Source organism: Pagrus pagrus, assembly GCF_965226575.1.
Source record: "Pagrus pagrus genome assembly, chromosome: 1".
NCBI classification, from domain to species: domain Eukaryota; kingdom Metazoa; phylum Chordata; class Actinopteri; order Spariformes; family Sparidae; genus Pagrus; species Pagrus pagrus.
The window spans coordinates 31,368,367-31,395,314 of NC_140185.1; the positions used below are offsets into that span (position 1 = coordinate 31,368,367).

The window sequence follows — 26,948 nt, forward strand, 5'->3', positions numbered from 1 at the left end:
CATGTACGTTTTTTTGCAATGTGGAAATTAACCTGCTCGTGCATAGAGACACACCTGCAGCAGCGTGGCAGTGCACAGAGTAGCCGATGATTTGGTCTGAGTTGTACTCTGGTTTCTCCCAGGTGAGCAGAGCAGTTGTGCTGGAGTAGGGCGTGGCAGACAGGTGGCGAGGAGGGCTGGGCAGACCCTCCCTCACGATCACCGTCAGCTTGGCAGTGGCGCAGGCCGTGCCCAGCCCGTTGTCAGCTATGCACTGGTAGTAGCCCGCATCCTCCAGTGCCAGCTGGTTGATGAGCAGGACTCCGGGGGTTTGGCTCTTCACGCGTCTGAACGGCTTGATGGGCTTGCCGTTCTTCAGCCAGTGCAACACCGGGGGAGGCTCCCCGGAGCTGTTGCACACGAACCTGGCTGTGTTGCCCCGGGAGAGGGACGCGGTCTCTGGGGGCTGGAGGATCACTGGAGGTGCTATTGGAAGTAGGAAAGAAAGCTCTGACTTGGGGGCACTATGAAATTAAAGGGACACTCCCAACGATTGCACTTCCATAAAGCTGGGAGGGATGTTAGAGTTGATGGTTTCACCTTTTAGACCACAAGGTTCATCCCAAAGGGTAGTTGTATCTACCTGCAGCTAAGACAGACTTTTAACTAATGACTTAAGACACAAGATTATGCAAGAACCAAACTTTTCTACATAGATAGGAATTACCTTCTGTTTCGCTAAACTTTCTCTACCATCACACCTTCAATGACGGAGGAAGATCAGGGGGAAGCTAATGAGCGTCTCAATGAAACGGCTGAGAAAAGTCTAGTCTGTCATTATAGTGCATAACACATAAAATGACTCCTACCAGGCACATGCAGCTCAGCAGCAGCAATGACAAACTCTCTGGTCATGGGCTTGTTGGCTCGGCAGACATAGACGCCGGAATGGTGACGCCTCGTGTCCCTAATCACCAGGTTTGTTGCAAGGACAACCACATCAGTGGAGATGGGCTTTCCATCTGATCAAAGGAGAAAGCATCAAAGAACAACAGGACAGGCACAGATGAAAGTAAAGAGATTGGTATTAAAAAAAGTGGAGATGATTTCTTGGTCTTTCAGTCGCCTGAGAAACAGCAAACAAAAGAGAGAGGCGGCACTTTGAGCAGCAGGGGAGCCGACCTGTAATTCCACCAGCTGACCAACAGGTGGCTCTGTGACATTTCAGTCTGGGTTCACTGAGGTGGTTGCAGTGGCACACCCCTAGGCTGTGTGTAAAATCTTTCTTTAGTCACTATATGGACCTGTATTTATTTAGACCGCCATTTTGTGCTTTTGTCAGATCCTCTGAAGACAAAAATCATCACCTATATTGTAAATTATCTGACAATGCCACATGAAGATACTTACTTAGCACCAACTACGACTTTGTAGGGTTGGGCGGTACCACAGAATTTGGTTATAATCTGACACCAAGTAATACAAGGGCCTGGATCATCAGTGGCAATACGGATATTTATATGATATAATGTACTATCAGAAGAGATATATGTCATGAAAAAATCTTTACATTTGTGCAACCTAAGGTTTTTTTTCCATAAGAACATTTGAAAGAGTAGAAAATGTTAATAAAATCATAAATGTATTAGAAAAAAACAATAAATGCATCGTTAACAAGTGTAGTAGTCTATGTAATATAAAGCATATAAAAGTATATAATATATGATAAAAAGATATCTAAAGATAAAGTGTGATAAACTAAACAAGTATAACTAAACTAACTGAATAATAAATCTGAATAAAATAGAAATATGAGTAAAATAAAATGTAAAATACAATATAGACAGTGTTGAGTTAACTAGCGTCAGGTCCTATTTCCCCTAAATTGGGCAACACAACTCGTGAATCACGAATGTTTGATGTCTGAGCTAAAGAGGGGGTCATAACAGCAGCAGAGATGCAGTTGTTGCAGCACTAAGAAGAGTGTTCATGTGATCCAACATGTGATGGATTTATTTTGTACATGTATCCTATCTATACTAGCATCAATACTAAAAAACAGGATCTCATATTGGCAGTATCAATATTTAGGGGGATTGATCTGAACACTTGACACAATATCTAGTCCTCGATGAACTCCCTGTGTAGTGAAATGTTAATTGTGAATGATATAATCTTGTCTAATGCGGCACTTGACTCTGCAGAGATGTTGCCAAACCACAGCATGAAGGAACTCCACAAGTTTCACATGACAGAATCCCCATCAACACTACAAGTGTGTTTGTGTGTGTGTGTGTGTGTGTGTGTGTGTGTGTGTGTGTGTGTGTGTCAAAGCTATGGAGGTGTGGATGAATCAATGTGACAAATCATCTTAGGTCGAGGCCGGCTCAGTGCACATATAGAACAACAGAGTTCTGGTGGAGAAGAGGCAGCACTTCATCAGTAAAACAGTAACTTTGCAGCTACAGGTACGTAACTCTGCTCCTGACGCGTTTGTTCTTTGTGTTTGTGAGACTCGGAGTTAGAGACGGGGATAATGAGAGTGCGACAGATGCAGTAAAAAAAAAAAGAAAAGCAGACAGGATGAGAACCACCAACAGAAAAGAGTCAAGTTAGAGCGTTTACCTTGTCTGCTCCAGGACACCAGCGGCTTCGGCTGGCCTTGTGCCATACACTCCATCACAGCGGGGCGGCCGAGCACGACTGTTGCATTCTGAGGCGGTGCAACAATCACAACTCTGTTCAGGGTCTCTGTAGAGCCTGTAGCAACAAAAAGACCGTTTACTCTGGTATCATGGACCAGTAAATACGAGAAAAATTGGTGATTGTAACTGGAAAGTTGCCAGTTTGAAGCCGCTGACCTGATGAGAAGTGCTTTAAGGCAGGTGACCTCTAAAACGCTGTCCACATCTGCAGTTTTTACAGCAATTCGTAGACTTCCATGCTAACTTACTTACTTACACCAATCACGTTACACAAAGCAGTTCAGTTTGATCATCAAGATACAGTGCAATCCCATTTCTCACCAATAACTGCTGAAGTTTCTCTTAACTGTTCCTTGTTTAACCCCCCGGCAAGCCAACACTACAGTGAGGATGTGCTAAAAAAGCTCTTATTAGTTGAAAAAAGGTTAGATCATTGAAGGGATTGGTCAGCTTTACAATACTGGTCCACTCTTTGCTCTTCCCTTACTGAGCTCTGGTAGGAGTTTTCTTCCATTTGATTACGAGTCGTCTGAAGCAGTCGCACACCTTCTGAACAAATGTTCTTTCTTCACACCCTTTCTAAACACAGTGTTTTGGGGAGCAGCGAACTACATGTAACTAAACTACTAATTAGACAACTTTTTGCAGTGGATTTCTGATACATACTCTTACATTGTGTTTCAAATTGTTGAATTACTTTTCCCCCCATTTTTTTTTCAATTCTGGCCTCTAAAAGGGAAGGAACATTTTTTATTTTTATTCTGGCTTCTCTACTGTTATTGATCCCCCATTTAAAACTCAACTCATCAGTTTTAAAGCTTCAAATGGCCTCGCCCCTAATTACATAACAGATTTATTGACCTTCTAATGTCTGTGCCAATGTGCAACTCTGTATAGGTTGTTGTATTTTAACCACTTTTCTCTTGCCATCTAACATTTTTCAACTTGATTTACTGTGTTTTACAATCCATGTGTTTTATTTAGTTTATTATCTGCTGTTCTTCATCTGTGTTGTCTTTTTTTACTTTTACTTTCCTGTGAAGCACTTTGTCACCTTGTTCCATATAAATAAAGTATATTATCATTATTATTGATCAACCCTGCCTCCCTTTTCTTCCATCGTAATTACTGTGAAGACATGCATTTATCACTTCATAGCAATAGATGTCACTTAGTCATGAGTAGTGATTTGTGTTATTTGTTAACAAACATCCAGGGAGGTTGTTGCATGATAATTTAAAAGTGACCTGGCTCGCCGCCTTATCTTTCTTGGTGCAATACCCTCAGTTTGTGGAGGGCAGCAGCTGAATGATGGACAAACCAAACCCGACATTCTTTCCCATTAATAGTGTGGTATCTCATTCATTTTGGTTTACGTATCACCTGTCAACACGTGGGCACTTTTTGCAGTGCTATTGCCGCAGTTCAACCTCATACACACACTCGAAGTTTAAGTTACAACATGGGTAAGATGGGGCAGGGGCATCCTTTGCCCAGTGGGTGGCAGCATGCACATTTTGTATTTGCAACCAGCTGCCAACATGAAGTAGTCAAGGAATACTGTTCCTGTTTTCTGTGAACAGTGAATAAACAAGATGCATCCATGTTTTCGCCTCCATTTAAGCTGATAGGTTGGCTCCAAATAAGAGGAAAGACTGTTTTTGAACAAATAGCTGGCGAAGCTTCCACAGTAGTCGTTCAGACGGGAGACGGGACAAGAGTAGGAGAGCTTTGAGAATGACTTCGGAGGAGTTTGCAGTGACTCAGTGAGACATCAGTCACATCATCACACAAACGGGATTCGGATTGGCCCTGAATCGTGATTGGAAAGGACATGATGTGAGATGATTTGCTGGGAAATAGGAACGAAGCCCTTGTGGCACGTGTTATTATTTACAGACATACTCAGGACATAATGTGCAAAACCAGGAATAAGCCGTAATCAAAGGGACTGACTGAAAGGGAGATGGTGAGAAGTGAGAAAGGACACCTCATAACGAACAGAAAAGACAGGATCATTTTGTTCGAGAAAGGGTGAACCACTAACTCGGTTGATACGGTTGCCTCGGTTATTAAACTGACGTCCATCTCTCCTCTTTGATGACTAACGATGCTATTCAGAGCGTATTGTTTGTTGGTTGAGGGGACCGTCTTGAGTGCGTATCAGTCCCCAAGGTACGGCTGGTGTGAGAGGGCCTTATCTCCCTGCAGTTTGTTTTTTCAGCCCAGGCAGTCTCAGCAGCACATAATGCTAATGGTCTCCAGAAAGAGGCCTGGCATTCTGTAAACACATTATAAATTAATCATTGAGATTACATACAGAAATCCTTGGTTATGCATAAGGCTTTAAGTGGGTCATTCTGCCTTTGCGAGGACTGCACTGCTGGCTGCGCCTTCGCCGGGGTCTTATGCGGATCAGATGGGTGTGGGTGCAGCGAAGAGGTAGAGAAGAAATTGGAGAAACTACAAACTGGAGATTTAAGGCAGCTGAATGTTTCATATTTTCTAAAGCCTCTTAAGTTAAGTGCGGGGACTTGATCACCTCAACATCGAGCTGTCAGCGGGGTGATGGGAAATTCTATTCATAGAACTCTGAAGTGCAAACGAGTGAAGTGGTGGCATTAGATCTGACATCTGTTATATACGATTGCTCGCAATAAGGCTTTAAGTAGTTTCCTCCAAGGAGTCCATGACAGTAGCAAGGCTACCAAGAGAAAAAAAAGCCCAGAAACAGCCTCTTGCATGTCATTACAGGTGTTAAAATCCATTAAAATATACCTTATATAATTCTGCTCCTCTACTATTCGAGGAGTAGTGTGAAAAAAGAGAGGATACTTTCCCTTCTAGTGTATATTTTGAATTATGATGACTACACAGACTAATCATCATATTTAAACTCAACAGAAATGATTGCAATGGAAAGCGAAAAACCGAGGACTAAAGACGGTGTCAGAATCTTTAAAAAGTAAATACTGCATCTGACTGACTTGCGTTGACCTCGTCTGTCTGGCTCTCGCCCTCTCTTTCGTCCTTTATGTCTTTCTTTTAAAGAGCACAAAGGCTGTAACTCAACAAAAGGAAACAATGGTTTTTCCACAGAGCAGCCAATTACAGTTGACTAATCTCTACCCAGCTAGCCACGGTGGCAGATAAAACGACAGGGCTTTAATGCGGGCTGCCTAATGGTGAAATCACACTTCGCAGTGCTATTCACCGAGTCGCTGCACCATGTAATCCCGCTAATGCAAGTCCTTGTAGGTTGTAGTCACCCTGGGATTTTGGTCATAGAGAGCAGGGTGTATGCTAATGTCAAAATAGTCCAATAAAGTGCAGAGACCGTATACGGATTGACCTTCAGCATTGCTCGTTCCATTTTAATTTTCAGCTTTGAGTTTGACTGATTCGAGCATAATTACCTCTGTGAAAAAGAAGTATAGTTTATTGTACACAATTGAGCACATATAAAAGTATACTTGTACTTTAATGTGTTTTTTATACCTGCAGCATATTTTTAAATGTATATTTAAAATGTACCACAAAATAGATATTCAAGTTCAACTTCAATGTACTAAAAACAAATCTACTAATGCAACAACACTTCAAGAGGTATTTTAAGTAAGTGTACTTTGTAAGTATATTGTAAATTGCACACACATACTTTTCAACATTATACTAAATTGCAAGTGTACTGTTAGTGCAGTAGAAAGTACACTATTTTCATGTCCACACTGTCGGTATGCTTTCTTTAAGTGTGCTGATGATACGTCTGGCTATAAGTATACTCAAGTAGGCTGACATTTATTATACTGTACTGTACTGTTTGTTGCCATGTTATTCTGAATGGATGTACCTGACATTGAGAGGATTAGATTTCTGTCTTGATTTCCTCTCTGTTGTGTCAAGACTTGTGACAAAGTTAACTGACGTCAATTACAGAAAACAAAGGCGACGAAGACACAACTTGCTGTTATTTTTACGATACGCGTGATCAGTGATGCGGTTTAAGATGCACGTTGTTCAGAGACTATAAAGTGATTCCTAAATAAATGTCAACGCACTTACATATGACGCACCGCATGTAATTTCTGCCAATCAAAACACAACGTAAGTAGCGTGGGATCACAGGCATCTTCATAGTTAAACAACCACCAATGCAAAGTTTTATTCACGTCATGTTAAAGGAACAGTTTACAAATAAAGTTTGGAAAGAAATTTGGGATAATGTAAGAACACAACTCAACTAAATATATAACGAAGGTCTAGTCGTTTTTGAACATTTGAATGCAGAAATGTCAAGTTTGTGTCTGACTTGCATTGTACTCATTATTAGTCGCTCAATAAAAACATCAAACAAAAAAAAATGCAGTTCTTCAACCAAACCTGGAGAATGAGTCCTTTTGAAAGAGACGAACAAATAAACCTTGTCACTTATAGCGAGCAAACTCAAAGTGTAAGCTCAACGCCACTGTAGACCTTGGCTACTGTTAGTCAACACTCAGAGAATAAAAGTCTCTTAATACCTGCATATGTTGCAGCAAATGAAATCTGAAGGACAACCGATCGGAATGTATAGCGCTTGCTTTTCAACACACAGCACCAGCTTAAAGTGCTGTACATCATTGAATTGCTTTCGATGGGAAATGGAGAGCGAAGTGCGTAGAAATAACACTGCATGCAAGACGCGAGGTGAAAGGTGAAGGCGACTGAATTGCTTTAGTAGGCGTCTTATGAAGGCAGCTGAGGAGGGGTTTCAAAAACAAAGAGTCAGAATCGGGGATTCGCTTCCCTTTGTTTGGATGGTAGCAGGTCGGCTAACCCGAGTGTCAGACATCAGCTCAAACAACCAACTCATCTCTAAACCACCAAATATTTTCCTCACTGTTGTCAGTGAATTGAGTTAAACATTCAAATACTCCGCTACTGCATGGTCCCGATAAGCCACATGATAATCGGGGTCGGGTAGGAACAAAAGACATGTAATCGAGATTACGTAGTCAGATTAGAAACGATAAGTAAGTACGATCAGCCCTGACTATGTTTGAAAATAAATGTGTCATTAGATTACTAGATAGAGAACATTTTTGTAATCCCATCAATGACGTTACTAGTTACATGATTTGCTGTGTAAATTGTATTCACAAATATACGATGACAGAGACAAGCAGGGTGCTCAAGTAACTATTTGGTGAACCCAGTCTGCTCCCTTCTTTCTGGTTATAATAAAAGGGAATGAGTAGAGAATAGTCTAGATTTAGTCCTGTATGTTCACCTTTCAATGACCAGCAGCTATTCAACTGGTCCTGCGCAGCTGAAGTATCATCAACAAGAACAGATTCATTGAATTGAATTGTGATTCATTCCATAAAGGTTCATCTTCAAAGTCCTGCTCCACTCATGGAGTGTGTGATGCTCCTTCAAGGTGAGCAATATTTATGGGTTTAGGTAAATTTACGGGTTCAAAATGTCTTCAACCTCATCCTAAAACTCACATTATATTTTTTGAGATTGGTCTGGCAGCTCCCAGCGGGGCCTGGCTGCCCATTCAAACACAATAAAGCACCACAACAGACCTCACCTGTGGTGACAGTGAGCCTGGCTTCATGACTCATGTCCTTTCTGGCAGAGTTGGATGCGACACAGCGGTAGGCACCCTCATCCTCCTTGGTCACCTCCAGAATCTGCAGCACCCCGTTAGGAAGGGAAATGAACCTGTTGCACACGGGGCAAAACAAAGGAGAGGTGGCAGAGGGTGAGAGAGTGAGGAGGCGAACGAGAGAGGGAGACAAACAAGTGAATAAATGGCTTAGTGCCCTGCAGCATGGAAAACATCCAGCTGATCCACTCCGCGGGGATCCTGCTGAGTCCTCGCAGGGCTCCATTCCTCTTTATTCAGGAGAGGGACTATTGTGTACAACTGCTGTAAGGAGAAGACGCAGTCTAGTCATGAAACTCAAAAAGTGACTTAAAAGTTAGCATCATCCTGGTTCCCTTAACAAAAAGCCTGTGGGATTTTTTCCATTGGATTTTGGATTATTGCAGAAATATGATACCACTTTTTTGATTTTTGTAGAAACGATGCAATCGCCAGAAGTAAAAAGCTAAAGTTAGGCTTTGACCAACTACACCACGGTTGCATGACTTCAACGTCACCACTGTGCTTCCTACTACATTTTACTGTCCGCACTATACGATTAATTAGATCAATCCACAGGTTGGAAAGTTAGAGTTAGAATAGTTTGCAACTGTGCCTCCCTAGTGAGCAGAGGAGATCGGAGTTGGGAAAAGTTACATAGGGAGAGTAATGAAGCGGTTGGATGGCAAAAAAAACGAACAAAAGCGAGGATATAATGAGAGGAAGACAGGGAGTCATGAATGAAGAGAAAATTGGAACAGCAGTGTAACAGAAATGAAGATGGAAAGGGTCTAACAGCGCAGAAGAAGAGCAAGAAATGTCAGAGGGACCAATAGAGAGGAAAAGGCGCATTAGAGCCGGAGAGAACAGTGAGAGAAAAAGCCAGTGATGTATCAGCCAGCCCTTAGCTCATTTTTTTGAGAGGCCATTAACAACGCCTGAGGTGCAAGAAGCACATCCCACCGATAAGACCTCATAAGCAGCGAGCTGTTTGCGGGTCATGCAGGGTTACAGCAGCCATTAGCACTTAGTCCTGTGCAATAAGGCCGGGAACAAATTCCATGGCGCCAGGGCCAGAAGATTGTCAATATCCTTAAGTGGACGGGTAAATGAGACTATTTGTGAGAGACAACTGTCAAGGAAGTGGCAGCAGGGCTACATTTTGCAAAGCGCAAAAGAAAAATCCCACGAGCTTCACGGTGAGTGGTTCGCTTTAAACTCAAGGTGATTCTTCAGTGCTGCTCTAATAGTTGTTGAAATCCTGAAAATGTGCTTCGAAATGGTCTGTCGCTTAGACTTTTCATCGACTCCATGTCAAATTAAAATGATTTGGGTGCGATTGCACAGTACATTCTATATATCTGACACAGAAATAACTTTTAAATGTCAAGCTGAATGACGGTATTAAGTTCATAAAAGCTACCGCAACCACTGTGTGAGTAGTAGAAGTTCATACTTCTGACTTCATTGTAGTGTTAAATGATGGAAGGAAATGATTTAAAGAACACTTTTCACCTCGAAAATCAAACTTATTTCATTGTACAGGATATGAAACACATAAAAAGAACTTGATAGATAAGTTTATTTCACCATGGCTTCAATTTCTGATCAATTGTGGAGCTGAGCTCTTGAGTTTTTCTAAAGGAAGTGCAAACTGACACCGACACACTAATTGTTATGGTTGTAATACCTCTGCCAAGAAGGTTGGTTCATTGGTTTCGCTGGTTGGTTTGTCAGCAGGATTACACAGAAACTACAAAGCAGATATCCATGAAACTTGGATGGAGGATGGGGTCCGAGCCCAGAATAGACCCCATCAACTAATGGTGTGGATCGGGATAAAGGGCTGGATCCAGGAAATCTTTCTCACTTTCACTTTAATATAGTGACGGTGATTTTTTTTTTAGACATTTTCATTCATTTCTCAGTGAATAATGTATGGCTCTTGTAGAAAAATAATCTGACGGGTACCTTTTGAGTGAGTACAGTCTGATGCTTTCTGGCAAAAAAAAAATCCGGATCTGGTGGATTTAAATGTTTTATTTGATCTTAGATTGGGCTTGGTTGAATTATAGTGAGCCCGACATTTTGTCCTCCGAATGAGCAGTGAGAATTACTATACCCTATATAGTTGACTCAGAGCATCCCACAATGCATCATTGAAAAGACTGGAGGGGTGTCCAAAAGTTTTTTTAATTTGACCAATGACCTCACCATATAGTCACTTATATACTGTAGGTCTGCCTAGGCAGTGAGTAGAGAGTAATGAATGATTCATGAGAGTTTTGATTTAACCGAGATGACCTTAGCAGTCTCACTCTAACAACCTTAGAAACTTTATGAATACAGCCCTAAAATGTTGAGCCACAGCCAGCTTGATTTATACAGACACACTGAATTGTGTAAAATTCACACGAAGCCTTGTGTTACAGTATGTGTAATGGACAGTACCGGGATATTAACGGGAACACATAAAGAGAAAGTATCAGGTAAAAATAAGAACAATAAGAAAAACATTGTGCACTCAAAGTAATTGTCTTGGGAGTGCAGAAATCCTGAATCAGAACATGAAAAGACAGACGAGAAGAAGATGAAGGACAACACCACACATGGAAGGGTCACCTTGGCTCTTCAGGGACAGCCACTCTGTCCTTCTCCCACGTAATAACAGGTGTGGGCACTCCCTCAATCTGGCACTCGAAGCGGGCGGCTCCCCCAGCAGGCACCGTCTGAGGTGACGGCTCCTGATGGAATTTAGACAGACCTGAGGAGTACAGAGGCGACAGAGGTCAGGGGGACTTTTATCAAAGTGGTGATTTCCCAGTAGACAGACAAAACAATTTATTCAAGCATCAACTTTGATATGGCTTATTTTTTTCTAACTGATTGCAGATTTTCAGATTTGACTGATCTGAAACCTGCGTGTCGTGTCATCTACCTCTGGCATGATGAAAAGGACCCAGTTTGTTTGATGTAGGTCACACATGATGTGACCCACTGTGCAATTATCGTGAAGTCCCGGTCCACATTTGGTCTACAACCCCGAGTCCACATGGACGGCATTAGGACACATCCTACGCGCACTAAATTAAAAGGCCAATGTGGTCAGGTGGGAACTGGCTTGATGCATTCATTCTGGGTTTCAGCCCATAAAATAAAACTGACACCAGTGAAGGGCAAAATCATGGACCCATGCACAACGCTGGGGAAAAATGGACAGCATATAGAATGAAAAATGGGTCATGTGTACTTTTTGTTCACTGTAACAGCAACAGAAAGAAAATAAATAAAAAATAAAAATAAAAAATGACTCCACCACTGACCTCATTCACAGTTTATGGGAGTTTCTTGATTTCACTTGGTTTACTTTTACAAAAATGATCTAAAGTAAGTTCAGAATCTGTCCATAAGACTATTATAGTCTCTATTTCAGACTTCTAATTATTGTTTTCAGGCCATTTTAGGGATCTTAAAGGTACCGTTTTAAATGTTGTAATTTAATTACAGACTTGTTCAGACCATTTAAATACCCTTGAATGTCCTGATTAGGAGAAATTTGGGGATTTAATCAGACTTGGCTAGATTATTGCTCTCTCCAGGTCGAGTCTTGGCAGGAGTCCAACCTTCACAGCCTCAACACATTCCCACACACACACACACACACACACACACACACACACACAAGAACTTCCTAATGCGGATAACACCGAGCACCAGGGGGCAGCAGTGAGCATCGTCTGAGGGCCTCTAACCTCTGACCCCTTACAGGCTGTTGGAGAAGAGAACAAAACCGGTTGGCTGTCCCAGCCACTTCGCCTGTAGCTCTGACTGAGGAGCGGAGAGTGGGGGGTGGATCAAAGGAGGGAGCAGAGGAAGAAGAACAGAAGGCAACTGAAGGCAGGAAGAAAGAGGCAGGGTAACAGAAAGAGACACACCAAATCTCAACTAGGCTTAAAATACAATATATATATAGTAATGGCAGAAAACCAACATTAGCCACACAATGAAGTATAAGGCACTATATCAAAATGCTTTATGAAATGTTTAAAATCAAGGTCAGGCTTTTGTTTGAATAAGTACACCTTAACACAAATGTAGTACCTGGTAACAGGCGTTCTTTCTGGTTCCTATATCCTGTTCTGTAAGACGATTTCTCAACGTGGGGCTAATTGCGAGGTGATTCAAAGCAGCTCCGCACAGCATGAAAACATGTAAAGATCACCCCGCAGTGTTACACACAGCTCGCAATGGAGAACAAATTTGATTCGCACGTTTCAAAGAGCCGCTTGTAGAGCGGCTTTTATTGAAGCAGTGATGAAGTGTGAACAAATTATCCTATTTTAATTTTTAGAAAAGATTGGTTTTCATTTGGCGGCGACGTGTGATTTGCTTTCAAAAATCCCATCTTTAGTTAAATTTAACACCGGCGTGACACTGCTCATCTCTGCTCGCACGCCTTCCCTCAGGCCTTTTGTTTGTCAGCGAGATTGTCAGTTTCAAGCTTGATCTTAAGGACAAATTCCACAGTACGTGAGCAACAGCTGTTTTCAAGTTCAGTCGTTTGGTGAATGAACTGATGGCTGATTTCCACTGTCAGACCTTAACACGCTGTGCTGCACTGAATCCAACTGACTCTCTCTCACTCTTTTTAACTCCAAGCTGAGCCCTGCATGATAATACCATCTGACTCGCTCCGTACCACACCACTGCAGAACAAACTAACCTTTACTACCCTGACTTCAATGATCAAATGCTCATACGGTCTAGTCAAGTAACAAAGCTAAGAGTCTAGCTGTATGTGAGGCTGTAGTCAGGCACAGTAGTGTTATGTGCTAAATACTGATGTCAGTATCCTAAGAGGCACCCACTGACAAAGGTGACATTGCAGGTGCTTAGCAGGTATAAGATCTACCATGTTCACCACGCTATTTGGGTGCTGCCTATAGTTTTTCACGCCACTTTTTTCCGCAAACCTCAACTTGTCCAAGAAATGTCCAAAAAGGTCTGCCCAATGTCCCTCTAACTGAGCAGAGCAGAGAAAGTCGCGTCATCTCTGTTTGTGTCAATGGACCATTTTGAACAGCAACGTAGGAAGCTGGAGCCCAGTACTGTAAATCAATCAATCAATCAATAGATTGTGTACAAACTGCCAAACATCGTACTTCTGTTTCTCTGTATTCATGCATTTAAATTGCATTTAAACTTCCTGGAACTATCCGAAGTTTTGTGAATATGGTGACGATTGTCTTTGTCATGACTCTGTACTCAAGGGCTCTGCAATTAGAAAAACATGTCAAGGTCAGAACCAATCAGAGGCAGAATAGGGCCAGGTCTTCATGTTGTACAGGTGGGAAAAAATAGCGCAGGGAATCAGAATAATTGGCTGTCAGAACTAGCACTGTGACATTTGCTAATTAGCCCTGAACAAGAAGTACACCTGCCTCTGATGGGAATGTCTAAAGTTTATCAGGCTTTCGGTCATTAACCAAAAAAACTGGACAGAGTGAAAGTTTGATCTGACAGCGGCACCAATTGAAAAGTTAAGAGATATTTCAGTTCATCCTTAGTGGGACATGAATTTCTCCACCAAGTCTGTACCAAACCAATACATCCGATAGATAGATAGATCAGAACTCTGAGGTAATAATTCCCATAACCCGACTTAGAGGTTGGTCAGGGATTCACCGAACGTTTCCATCCATACGGGTGCTAGTATGGCTTAAAAGCTGCTCAAGAGTGGAGACACAGTGGGATGTCATCTGACTTTAAACAAACAAAACTATGGAAGGGAGGACTGGGTGCAGAGACCAGATACTTGCTCCCAAACTCTGCTTTAACTAACAAGCGAAGCAATTTTCAGGGTTTTTGTTTTGGTTTTTTTCCAAACTCACACCCCAACCTAGCCCTCGAGATTTCCTCCCAACCACTGTCAGCTCATGGAGACACGGGGTGGACTATCCAAGATTACTCCAACCCACATCAGGCCAACTGGAAGTCGTGGCAACAAACCGGCCATCTGTGTGTATCAAAGCTGCTCAATGAGTGCACACTCAGGCTGAGACACTTGCTCGGCCATAGTAACAGAAAGCATGTGATTCATTTCAGAAAAAAGTTGCTGTGAATGTTGCGTAGCGAGCTGCGCAGGAGGAGTTGATGATTAACCCCTGCCACTTCCAGCCATTACACAGCACGATGCCCTCATGTAAACACACCACCTGTAACACTGCCAGAGAGCTCCTGACAGGGTGCCAGACTCACTGGGCGTGTGTAAGTGTGTGCAAACTCGAGTGCAGCTATTTGTACCTCAGTGTTTACTCTAGTGTGTGTGTGTGTGTATGTGCCTTGATGCCTGTACATGGACTGCATGGACTGGATCACCGTGTGCATCTATGTGCAAGAGCGTCGGTGGGGAAGGGGGGGGGGGTCTGCATGTGAGTGGTGAACAACAGCTGATCAGCGAGAGTGCACATTAGCAGGCGTTAATGCAAAGGAGGGCGGGGGTCGGAGAAGACACGTTGCCCATGCTGTGATCGAACAATGGCGGCTGGCTGAGCTTCCACCTCCGCTCTGTCAAACCATAATCATATTAGTCTTTTCCCAGCATTTCCCCTGCAATGAAATTCCACAGCAGATCCGTCCGGCACCGTGCCGAACACACACTCGGATTGTGATGATACGTTGGGCAACTTTTCAATGTAACACTCCTTGTAAAAAAAAAAAAAGACATATAAAGCTTCAGGAACAACGATCTCTTTTTTTTTCAGGCAGCTCTTCGGGCACCGCTCTATGTAAAGTTCGTAACCCTTCAACGCATTACATAGAAAGCCCCTGTCTTTGCTCCTTTTTTCATTGCCTCTCTCCTGCCCTTGACTTTACCCCGGCTCTGTCTTTGTCCGTCCCTCTATCTATGCCCCACTCTTTGGCCCCACAGCTATCAGATTGCAGCGGTTTTCCCCTCCTCTTGTGCAAGCAGATAATTCCACCCGTGACCTCTTTGCTACCCAGCTTTTAGGCTGACTAACAGTGTGAAAACCCATGAAGCATGCCCCGAGCTTCAACAACATGTGTGACAGCTACTGGAAAATATTTGCAATGTGAGATTTTCTTTATTTCCTAATGATTCTTATAATGTGAGATATATTTGAACTATCATCTTTCAACGTGATTCTCCTTGTCCCCTTTTTATCTTTTAAAGTTTCAAATGTCTGACAAAATAGGATCAAGAAGAAAGATCATAATCTGTTCATTTTTCTTGTTATAGTATTGACCTTAGACACATAGTTATAGTACTCCTATGGGATTTTCAATGTAAGCTAATGTCTGTTTTAAATCTCTCTCTCACACACACACACACTTGTGCTTTGCTCAGCTAATATTTATAGGTGCTGTAAAGGATATAATGTAATTCCACTTTGGACATTCATGGATTAAAACCATGCGACTCCCATATGGGTTGAAAATAAAGAGGAAAACACCAAATTAAGTGTGAAGTGTGTACCATAGAGGGGTTTAAAACATCAACCTTTTTAAAGCTTGAAATAAAAAGACAAAGCAGCGTTAACCTTTTGCGAATGAAGACCAATAACTTCAGCTATAAGCAGCGCGTTTGTATGGAGGAGAGAGCACACGCTTCACGCTCACGACATCAGCTGAAGCTGCTAGGAATTAGGAAGTATTGACATTCACCTCAGCAGGCTCATAATGAGAAAGGTTAATTGGTCTAATTGACATTAAAAGCTGCTTTTTTTCCGGCATCATCATTTACCCGTAGATGTATTTGGGAAATGTAATGTGCACGCTGAGCGCTGCCTCTGGCATTTTGCCGAGAGGGGAGCGAGTTAGAGACTGAAACACTATAGACCTATTTACATTTTTTATCTGCATATAAAGACGGAGCAGTTCTCTTTCACTGTCTCTCTCCCTCCCCGACACATTCACATGCTTTTTAGACAAGGCCACATGCATCATATACTGCGACAGGGAAACTGGAGCAGGTGGGTTTCGTAATGTGTTTTCACAGATGTGATCTCTGCTACGTTCTCTCTTCGGTCTCATTTCTGATGGTGAAGACGCAGTAGGAAATGAGAGTGTATGCTCAATGTCAACGTCGAGGCATTTCGGCTTCGACCTTCTGCGCGCCGGTCGCATCTATCTCATAGCCTCTCGCCGCTGATTTAATTCAAAAAAACCCGCACACGCATACATGCGCGCATACACACAGACACGCGCAAACTGAAGGTCATTCTTAATGGTCTCTGAAGCCTTTCTTTTCACCCTCACCGCAAACTCTCCTCAGCCCTTTCCGCCTTCCCACCATTCATCCAACACCCACCCTCCCCTCCCTTTACTCCTTATTGTCCCCCAAACAAGAGATCCTCATAAATAGGCATGTGACAGCTGACAAAAGCGGGGGCATCCACAAAGGATACTGTCTCATTTTACACAAAGCTAATGACTAAATAAAGACTACCACTTAAGAGTGCGAGAGAAAGAGGCCTCCTTGGAGGGGCGATTAAATAGCGGCCGCCTGTACTCTCATCCCTCAAACAAGCATCTTCATGTTCATTTCTTTCATTTCCACCCACTCTCCGTCCTTTTACTATGTGCCTTGTAACAGACTGTTGTTGTAGCACAGTCTACCTGTTCCTAGGACACTTGTTAGCATTCCACCAGAGGATAAGAGGGCAACCAAGTTCATCTCCATCCATCCAAGGAAATTCCCTTGACAAATCTGACATATGGCATTGCCCCGTGTGTGTGCGCGCGCCTGCATGCACACCCAGTTAAATGCTTTAAATAGATGAATGAATCAAAACAAGATTTGTTCCCGTTAAATCGGTAATGCTGCAACCTTCCTCTCCCGCAATTTCAAACATTTTCTTCCTCCTCATTTTTCTCACTACCGCTCACCCAAACATCCGAACATACTGTGCATATAAATAGCCACCTAATCTTTAATACTCTTTACTCACTGGCTCTTATCAAATCATCACGTTTCATCGTATCTTTTTTATGTCACTGTCTGTATCTTTGTACAAAAAATCTTATTTGTTGTCCAACCACATACAAACACACATTTCCTCTTCTAAAATGTGCAACATGTAAGAATTTTAGTTTAAAACATAAAAAAATTTATTCAAATTATCAGCAGAATGTGAAGAAATCACAGTTTTGACATTATGCCAAAGTCGTCTATGTTTTGTGTCAAGTTAGCGAGCTAACCAGCTAGCCCTGGGCCAGAAAACCTCTTTGCCCCAGCAGCCTAAAGCTCCTGTGCTTGGAGCATAAACACCAAAGATAAGTCATTTACTAAAACGGACGTTAAAACAATTATTGAAATGATTAATCCGTTATCGAAATTGTTGCAGATTCATCTTCTGTTGATCATCTCAAATGATCAAATGAACTACTCCTTGCAGCTCTGTTCCATCTATTGCAAAGTTGAAGCTGTTCTGCCTGAACTGTGATGACACACAAACTTTTCAGAGGAACACAGCCAGCAACAGGGTCCAAAAATATGTCCAACTTTCTATCACAGAAGACAAAAAAAACACATCTGAGAAGCTGCAATCGGTGAATTTGGGACATTTTTATGTGGAAAAACTGATGAAAACGATCCATTTTAATTGCAATTGTTGCTAATACATTTTCTGTTGATCAACAAATCGATTATTGTACTAATCGTGCAGCTCTTTCCCATCTATTGTATAATTTTTGTTACTCCGCTCATGAGAGATGTTTGTTAAACTATCCATCCATCTGTCCATGAACTTTCTACATAAGGGGGTAAGAGCCCCCGAAGCCCCCCCCTTCGTTTGGCACGAACTGTGTCCAGAATAAACCACTCATATTTCACCTACACACATTTTTGAACTTCTAGCTAACCTGAGGACCTACATTTGAAGCATACAAGCTTTGATTTGCATTCATTTCAGCACATTTCACCAATCAACACACTTTGGAGGCATACATGAGCATGCCGGGAACTGCAGGACTTGAAAATGTATATGCTGGACACCTACTTGCTAGGAGAACATTTACAGTCCGGCTAGTCAGCGCTCCCAGGGCGCTGGCGCTCACGCAGCTGTAGCCTCCCTCCACTCCCTGAGGAGGGTGTCCATCCTTCGAGCTGGGCAGCAGGAGGAGGGATCCGTTGGCCAAAAACTGCAGGAAGTCGGCTCCCTGCAGAGGCAGAGGCTGGCCATCCTGAAGCCAGGTGACATTAAAAGGTGCATCGCTGGCCCCGAGGTTGCAGTCCAGCAAGAGGGGCAAACCCGGCTCCAACACTACATAGCTGGGTCCGGCCCCGCAGCTCAGCTCCACCGAAACAGGCTTTTCTGCGTGGGAGGAAGAAGGAAAAGTTTGTTAACCAAAGCAAAGTCAAGAAAACTCTTTATTTTGAAAAGAAAGTCACTAAATATTGACTTTTCTGATGCATGTAGCAATATAACTTGTGCATTATATAGTGTACAGAGCCTTGCAGGAACCTTTTTATTGCTCTGTGACCACTATCAAAGCTCAGCTATAAAGTATTTCACTTTTCTTCTTCATTGCTCCAATTTTTCATCCTTCTGTCATTTCTTGCTATTTTTGTCCACCTTATCAATTTCAGCCTTTAGCAATTTGTCACTTCGTAGCATGACTTCAATACAATCAATGGTGCTGGCAGCACAGATGGATAGGGGCAGTGCATTCCAGAGGCGGGGTGTTTTGGGGACAGAGAGGGAGGCCAGCAGAGGAGGAGGAAGAGGAGGGGGAGGGGCTCTGGAAACTAAATGGGTGCAGGGGCATGAAGGGATTTGTATGTCAGCAGCAGGACATTAAAGTCAGCGAGCGAGAGGGGAAGTCCTGGAGTGAGAGGTTGATGAGCTGGTGTGAAAGGAGCAGCTCCATAAAGTGCAGCCAAAGGAGATGTTGCTGTTTAGCCACGCCAGAACTTCATTATTATTATTATTATTTTTTTACATTAAACTCGTTTTAAAGTGATCAGGATTTTATTAAACGCAACACACTAGAACATATGGGGTTTACTTCAGCCAGATGTTTTCACGCACGCCTTGCAATCTTCTTTATCTCCTATGTACTGTATTCCTGCATCTCACCTACGCAGATGGTCACATTGGATCATATGGTATCATATCTGTCTATCATATCTGTGAAGAACTGGATGAAATTAGAAATGGGGTAAAAAAAAAGGGGGGAAAAAAGTAGAAGATCTTACAATAAAGAGAATTTATGATTGAGGGAAAGGGGAGAGATCAAGCGTGGATTGGAGATGGGAGATAAAAAGAACAGAGGAATTCAAATCTTGACTGGCATGTCAGCAGTTAATTATCTTTTACGGGGAGGCTGGGTAGCGTTAGAAAGGGAAGGAGAAGCCGTGAGAAAGGAGAGGGTCAAGTAATTCTACTTTTAGCAGACTTCACATGATGATCTATGGTTAATAATACATTTAATGTGAGTGTATTTCATACATCACAATCAGTTTTTGTAATCTTTGTGCAAAAAGAGGAACTTTTATTCTTTGTTAAAGTTACACTATGCTCCTACTATAACAGAGCAAGCTACTAGAAGAGTGCTGTAAAATAGAACTTGTCAGATGCTTCAGCAGAGTAAGGAGCAGTACTGCACAGAAAATTATCTTGAGCATTTCTATATTGCTACATCACATCAGTTGTTAGGGAATAAAGGAGCATATATGATACCATTTTTTATAAATAAAATAATCACCACTGCAAACATAATAATTATTAATTTAGCTTTGATTTTTGTGCTTGAAGTGCCTCAATCAGTTTTGCATTGTTGGAGCTTTGGAGTGAGAGCGAGCTGTACTTCAAAATTTCATTTTGAAAACATTCATGCTCAGAAAACAAAACTCCTCAAAACTCTTTTCTAAAGATCACTTATCTGAAGGTAAATCCATTGAAATGGTTTCCTCATACAAGTGCTTTTTGTCTAATGTGCATGTGGCTCATCTAATTCGAAAGCTCCTTGTGAAGACTCTCTTCTTTTTAAGAAATAAACCTCGCTTTACTTTCAATGTCAAGAAAAAACTTGTTGAAGCGACATTTCCGCCTCTGACTATGGTGACATATTGTATGTGCATGCAGCCTCCTCCGTCTGACCAAGCCTTGACTCAGTGTACCATGAATCATTACGTTCCATTACAAAAGCAACCTTTCTTACTCATCATTGCATTCGTTATAATTTGGTGGGTTGGACATCGATGTCCAGTCCGAGACAGCAGCACTGCTATATTTCTATCTATAAATCTCCTCTGTACCCTTCTCTGATGAGTTTTGGTAATAACTTTTAACACAAGTATCAATACCACATGAGTGTATTTTATGTTAACCAATGTGATTTTCTTATGATTTGACTTCTATTATCATTTATTATTTAAGTTGTGCTTCACTGTTATATAATCCTAAGCTATAGATAAGTAAACAGTGTATTTGTTGTTACTTGTTACTCTTTGTGATGTTGATTAATTCATCTTACAAGCTTTTAGTGCCTCCATTCTCTTTCATAACAAGTGAGTTTCCAAATTGCCAGCACGTAGATACCTCAAATATTATTTAGAAATCAAATTAGTCCACTTTAAGTCGAGGCCAGGTCTCTTTTCACACAAAGGAATTAATTAGTAATCAGTAAAAGAGCACCAAGGATCCTCCTATCAAACTTTACAACACATGCCGTCCTCAGTCTCTTGTCCTTTTTCAGCTCATCCTCTTGTCCTGACTCTTGGCTTTTGCTCATCAACCCTTTCTGGGCTCTCCGTGGTGAAGCCATTTTTATGTACTTTTTATCACTGAACGCAAGAAGACCGGAGAACACATGCTGCGTCTGCTCTATGGCCTGAGATAGGCCTTGTCTGAGCCTGGACTCATCATCCTGAAGAAGTGAGACCAGCGGCTTCACTGAACCTACTGTACAGCGGCCAGGCTGTCCCCTGGTGACCGACGAACACCAAGTCTGCTCGCCGTGCTCGACGCTTTGTAGGAAGTTCGTCTTATCATCAGTTCATCCATTACCACAGAAAAGTAGGAACTAACCATTGTCATGCGTTCTGTCTTAGAGTTGAGCTAATTCTTCTCTACATTATTTTTGCTTTTGTTGATCATAGGTAAGTTTTCCCCTTCTAAGAAGTGCTTAATAATATCTCATATGTGGTGAGAACGATACACCAGCTACGCTCCTCCAAATGGTTGCTTTTTACTGTACCTAGAGTTTTGACATATCCACTGATGAATTTAAGGGCACTATTATGGATGTGGTGAAGAAGGCATGATGTTGTTTTTCTTGAGAGGCCACTTTTGTTTGAATACCTGTGTTGTTTCACATGTTGCATTTATCTATGCTGCAGGTTTTGTATCGCTGCTACCTTGGACAGTAACTGTTAGTAAAATAAAGTCGAAATAAAAATAAATAAAACACATTTGTATCGGCTGACCTCCCCTGACGGCTGATTTGTATTGTGCTCTCAAGAGCATCTGCCGTTACTTCAGTGGCAGAATTCAACTCGACACCTTCAAAGCAGAGATGTTTGGGCTGTCGACGGTTGGCAGTCAGCCCCTTTTGTCAGATGAAGGTAGTCTGTGTGAATGGGGAAGTTTTTAGTCTAAACACTCACAGTTTGAAATGAGTTTTGAAAAAGGCTTGGTGTAAAAAACATATATTGAAGCACAGCTTCCGTCCAACCTCCACAGTCTGGGTGTAAAAGTGCTGTGCGGAGTAGCTTTTACTATATAAATCCAGCAGGACCTTCCTTGCTACCTTATGATTCAAATCATCAAACTCTATGATTTCTCGCATTGTAATTAGAAGAAATGCATCATTAAATCAAAATCACACACACACAATACTGTAAAAATGTAATACCAGCCGAGAAACCTACAGTATGTGAGAAACCAGCCAGCAAAAAAATATGTGGATTGGTGGCTTGCCATTGGCCGCGTAGGCAGATTACTCAGTCTAGTGGTACCGGGTTGGTGATGACGTGACATGAGGATTTAATAGAGATTATAGTATAATTGAATGAGGCACAGGATTGTAGCTTTTACTTTTTTATCACTTATAAAGTCTCAGTTTGTTGCTGGAGCAGCTAAAAACTGCAAGGCCCAGAAAAAAGACATCAACAATCTGTTAAAGCTGGAACTGGAGGAGGCTACAGTACATTCAGTTGTTTAGCTGTTTTGCTGGGGAGCTCCAGAAAAACAAAAAAATGTAATCTGCACGAGTAGAGGCTGAATAGATAATGACTGAATCTTCATTTTTGGATGAACTTTTCCTTTAATGTGGTGAAATGTGAACTTGATTGCTATGTTTTCAACTCTTGGACAGATTTCTTGGCAGAAACACACCACAGGGGTGAAATCCGTCACACACATTACAGCGTTACACACAGGTTTATTACTGTACCTGAGCGAGTAATACCATTTAAACTTCCCCTCTACAGTTCAGTTGACAAACCTCTTTGTGAATTCAGCTTAGAGACACTCCAGGGGCACACACACACACACATGCACTCACACACACAGGCAGGTTTCTTTCTGCTTCTCTTTCTCCGGCGTTGGATTAATTAAGTTAATGGGAGATGGAATTTTTTCCTTGATTAAATGAGGCCTGACCCCCCACCATCACTTCCTGATGAAGAGGCTGGGTAATGCTGAGAGAGGCTGCACAGCGCTCTGGCACACACACACACACCCCAAACCCACACTCATGCACACACACACCTGCCATGGAGACAACATAAACATGTATGCGCACACATGCACCCAAAAACCCCATACAGGAACAGCAAAACACGCTGACAGTCTTGTAGGAAGACTAACACTCGTGTATAAGGGCGGCAACACACACTGACACGGATCACCTCCACGGCTCCTCTCCCATTTCAACTAATTAGGTCTCATTAAGTCATTAAAACGTTAGCAGCCATTTCCCAGCTCACTGCCAATGGTTTCACTTGGCGAGAGGTGGGGATCGTTCTGCGTTGGGCATGGAAGCCATTACGCCTCAAAAAACTGGAGTGGAGGTGTGATGAGGGCCATTGCAAAGAAAGAAAGCAGGAAAACACTAATTTTCTTTTTAGGGAGGTTCAGACATGCTGTATAAACCTGCGCAGGACTAATTATAAGATAAGGCAAATCAAAACAAGAAAAGTCTCATTTCCAGAACCGAGTACTCACATGACCTATTATCCTTTAAAAAAAAGTAGGCAAGATAAGCGCATCACATATTTCAGTGGCTATTTCATCTGGGAATGAAACACTTGCTATCCACACACACCATCGCACCAGAAACCTCCACATGCCCTAGATTTGTGGTGCAGCACACACACACTCACACACATTGACACACATGTTCCCAAGCTAACGTGTGCACAAACCCATTATAACACACACAGACGCACGCACGCCCACACGGTTACTGTCAGTGTCTCGTGAGGACACATTGTGGTGAAGAGGGAGGGGATCTGTGAAGTGGCCATTTTGCCATTTTTACTGTACGAAAGGGAGCTGCTGGGAAGGACGGGTTGCACTCTGGGATATGGTAGCAGGCGGCTGTGCGATCTCACTGAGCTGTAGTGAATGGATTGTGGTGGCATTGCGCCAAGCGGTTCATAGCTTATAAGTAGAGAGAGGACACGTTTACAGAAGGGAGAGGGGATGAGAAAGGCCGACAGGAGGTGATACGGTATAGAAAAATAAAAACGGAAAAGCAAATGTATCGTACTAAAATGACACAGTGCCCCTTTAGCGGGTCAGAACAGTTTTGACTCCTTATCTGGGTTAGTAATAGCTTTATAGTTGTGCCAGTAACAGTGATTTTGAAAAAGTAAGAATACAGCAGTGGTATGATCCTTGACATGTGTGATGTACTTCCATACTACTGTTATATATGAGGAGGATAAATGGAATAAAATACACAAAAGAGAGAAAAAAGGAACAAAACACAGGGACAAAGAGACTTTTAAAAAACAGAGAATAGGCTGGGTAAAAGGAGACGTTAGGAGGGCAGTGCTCTCGATACCATCAACACTTATTCCGCTAGTCCATTTCTGTTAATGGATCACCTATTCACAAAATGTTTGGGAGAACAGAAGGAGAAACAGGAGGAGGAGGAGGAGGAGGAGAGTGGCCCTACACAGCGAATATTTCACCGGGCCCAGCTCACTGTCAACAGAGACTGGACACCCCATGACCCGGAGGCCACAGCTCAGGTTTCCACAGCCTCTAAATTGAAGCTATACAATACCTCAGGCCTTTCAGGAACCAGAGATAAGCACAAAGACGTTCTGCTAAAAGAGTCCAAAAACTGGTGCTTCATGCAGTGAACTGAATTTACTTTGTTGTTTTCTGTTGTTTTTAGTGGATTTTGCCTGTATTGCTATAAGATACATCCACAACAATAACAGTTCAATTTATCCACTGATGTCATATTCATACTCCACTCCTTTATTTCTATTTGTGCCACGTCTGTGTTTATTGCCTTCGAATCAAAACATCTCCCCTGCACAGTTATTACATTTTCCTTTTACACTACATCATGCTGGCTTTTATACATTTTCATATCTAAACCAAAGTATGACATTTAAATAAGACTAAGAGTCCACAGCCATGCTAGCAAGGCCACCTCTGTGGGGCTGTACTTAGGCACAGTGGTGCGTCGAGGTTAATGCTAATGTTGCCATGCTAACACGCTCACAAGGACAACACTACCATGCTATTTTCTGTAGCAGGTATGATGTTTACCATGTTAGCCACCTTAGTTTAGCCTGTTACATAAGCAAACTTTAGCAAACAGAGTACAGCCGATGGGAATGTCATTAGCTTTGCAGGTATTTTTGCAACGAGTTGATGTATTGGACAAATGAAACATCAGACCTGATGGTAGCATTATAGATGAGAAGTTAAAGGTCATATTGAAAACATTTTTATGTAGACGAATCATTTTTAAAAACAATAATACATATACAGAGCTTTAAGAAAGGTGCACAATAAAAGGCCGGGTTCAAAATGATTGTTTTGTTTACCTTTGTTTCAGAATTCTTTGTAGTCTTTGTAGTTGCCAGTTTGTGGGGTAAAAATCTGCTAAAATGGCTGATTTCTACATTAGGCTATGCGCCCAGCATATTATTCTGCCTGACGTTAGCTAGCTATGCAATTATTAATGAATATATTCCTCAACCTTATAGATTAAGGTTACTTAATCTGTGACTTTGGGTGAACGTTAAAGGCTAAAACAGTGTTGTTACTGTGATGAGTCTAACTGGTAGAAAGAGTTGATTTACCTTCAACTTGTACGGTATAGCTGGCTCTGTTGCCATGACGACAACACCACTCCACTGCTATCCGATGTAAAAATCCTTCAAGTTTATTTCCTGTTCTCTCTCTTAAGGCAACACAGATAAATAAATAAATAATGTACAGAGCATAATATCATTATCAAACGCGCCCGCTTAGCACAAGCACCGTGTGCTATAGCACCTTTTAAAGACAGGTAACTAACCGTTATATAAACAGGGTTTTCACGACGAAGGTCTCTTCCATGCTGCTCACGTTTAATCTGCTTGCAGTGCTGGCCTGTATTACAATGGTTATCAACACACTTAATCTCAAAGCACGAGGGATTTACATTATCTGTACATAACTTATCAAGGTATTCAAGTGGATATAACTCGTATTTCTTTCATCGACCACCTCATAGACCCTAACACTTTACTTCAGACTCATTCCTCATGTATTCAGTATTACTGAATACATGAGCTTATATAGTTTGTCAATGGTTTGGCGTTATGTTCACTATTTTGTAATACAGTAGGCTTAAGTAAGCCAAACAGATTCAACCCACTTGACTTGTCAAAGCACACCAAGTTTCATGCTTTATAGTCATTTAAACTTGAACTACAGCCAACACGTTTTAAAACACGCAACTTTTACTTTGAAGGTGAGCTGTCTCAGTTTCCAGCCCTCGACTACCTTGTTCAATATTCATTGTACAAGTTGGATAACGGAACAAGCGATCGAAGAACGAGCTCAACGCGGCAACGTACATTTGCAGTAGGACAGTGAAATTAGGAAATACCACCCTTAACTGGCATTTTCCATTATGCAACATGAACAAGTGCAAATGAATTATATTTCATGCACAGACCCTGAATATTATCAATAACACCTTTGAGAGATCACCAAAGAAATTACAATCCATTCCAAGGGGGATATCGATAGCTGCACCACACCGCATGGCAATCCATCCAATAGTTGTCAAGATATGTCACTAAAACTACACTTGTCAACCTGGTTGTGCTAAAAGAGAAGCCAGGGAATCCCCAAAGTCAGTAAGCTTAATGTCATTTTGAAATGTCATGGCAATCCATCCAATAGTTTTTGAGATATTTCAAATCTGGACCAGCGGTGGGCCGACCAATGGACCGACATTGCCACCCATATACTGTAACTACACTGCTGTTAACGTGGCTAAAAACTGGCATACGAGTAGTATAGTGAACAAGTCAGCTGAAAGAGGTCGCAGACTTAAAAAGGTGGAGAACGCGCGGTCAGAGATGGAAAGAGAGGATACGGCACAAAGAAAGAGAGCAGGATTTACAGAATGAAATAGAGTGC

General features: G+C 42.0%; 1 protein-coding gene across 1 annotated transcript in view; it reads right to left on the bottom strand.

Moving 5' to 3' along the window:
- Positions 1–26,948, bottom strand: part of igdcc4 (immunoglobulin superfamily, DCC subclass, member 4) — a 58,183-nt gene that overhangs the window by 16,967 nt on the left and 14,268 nt on the right. The window contains exons 2-7 of the mRNA XM_084366834.1: positions 18,339–18,653; positions 10,939–11,080; positions 8,260–8,393; positions 2,605–2,739; positions 849–1,001; positions 55–465 (exon numbers count right to left, since the gene is read on the bottom strand). Of these exons, the coding sequence (XP_084222960.1) occupies positions 55–465; positions 849–1,001; positions 2,605–2,739; positions 8,260–8,393; positions 10,939–11,080; positions 18,339–18,653 (1,290 nt within the window). The remainder of the gene's footprint in view (positions 1–54; positions 466–848; positions 1,002–2,604; positions 2,740–8,259; positions 8,394–10,938; positions 11,081–18,338; positions 18,654–26,948) is intronic.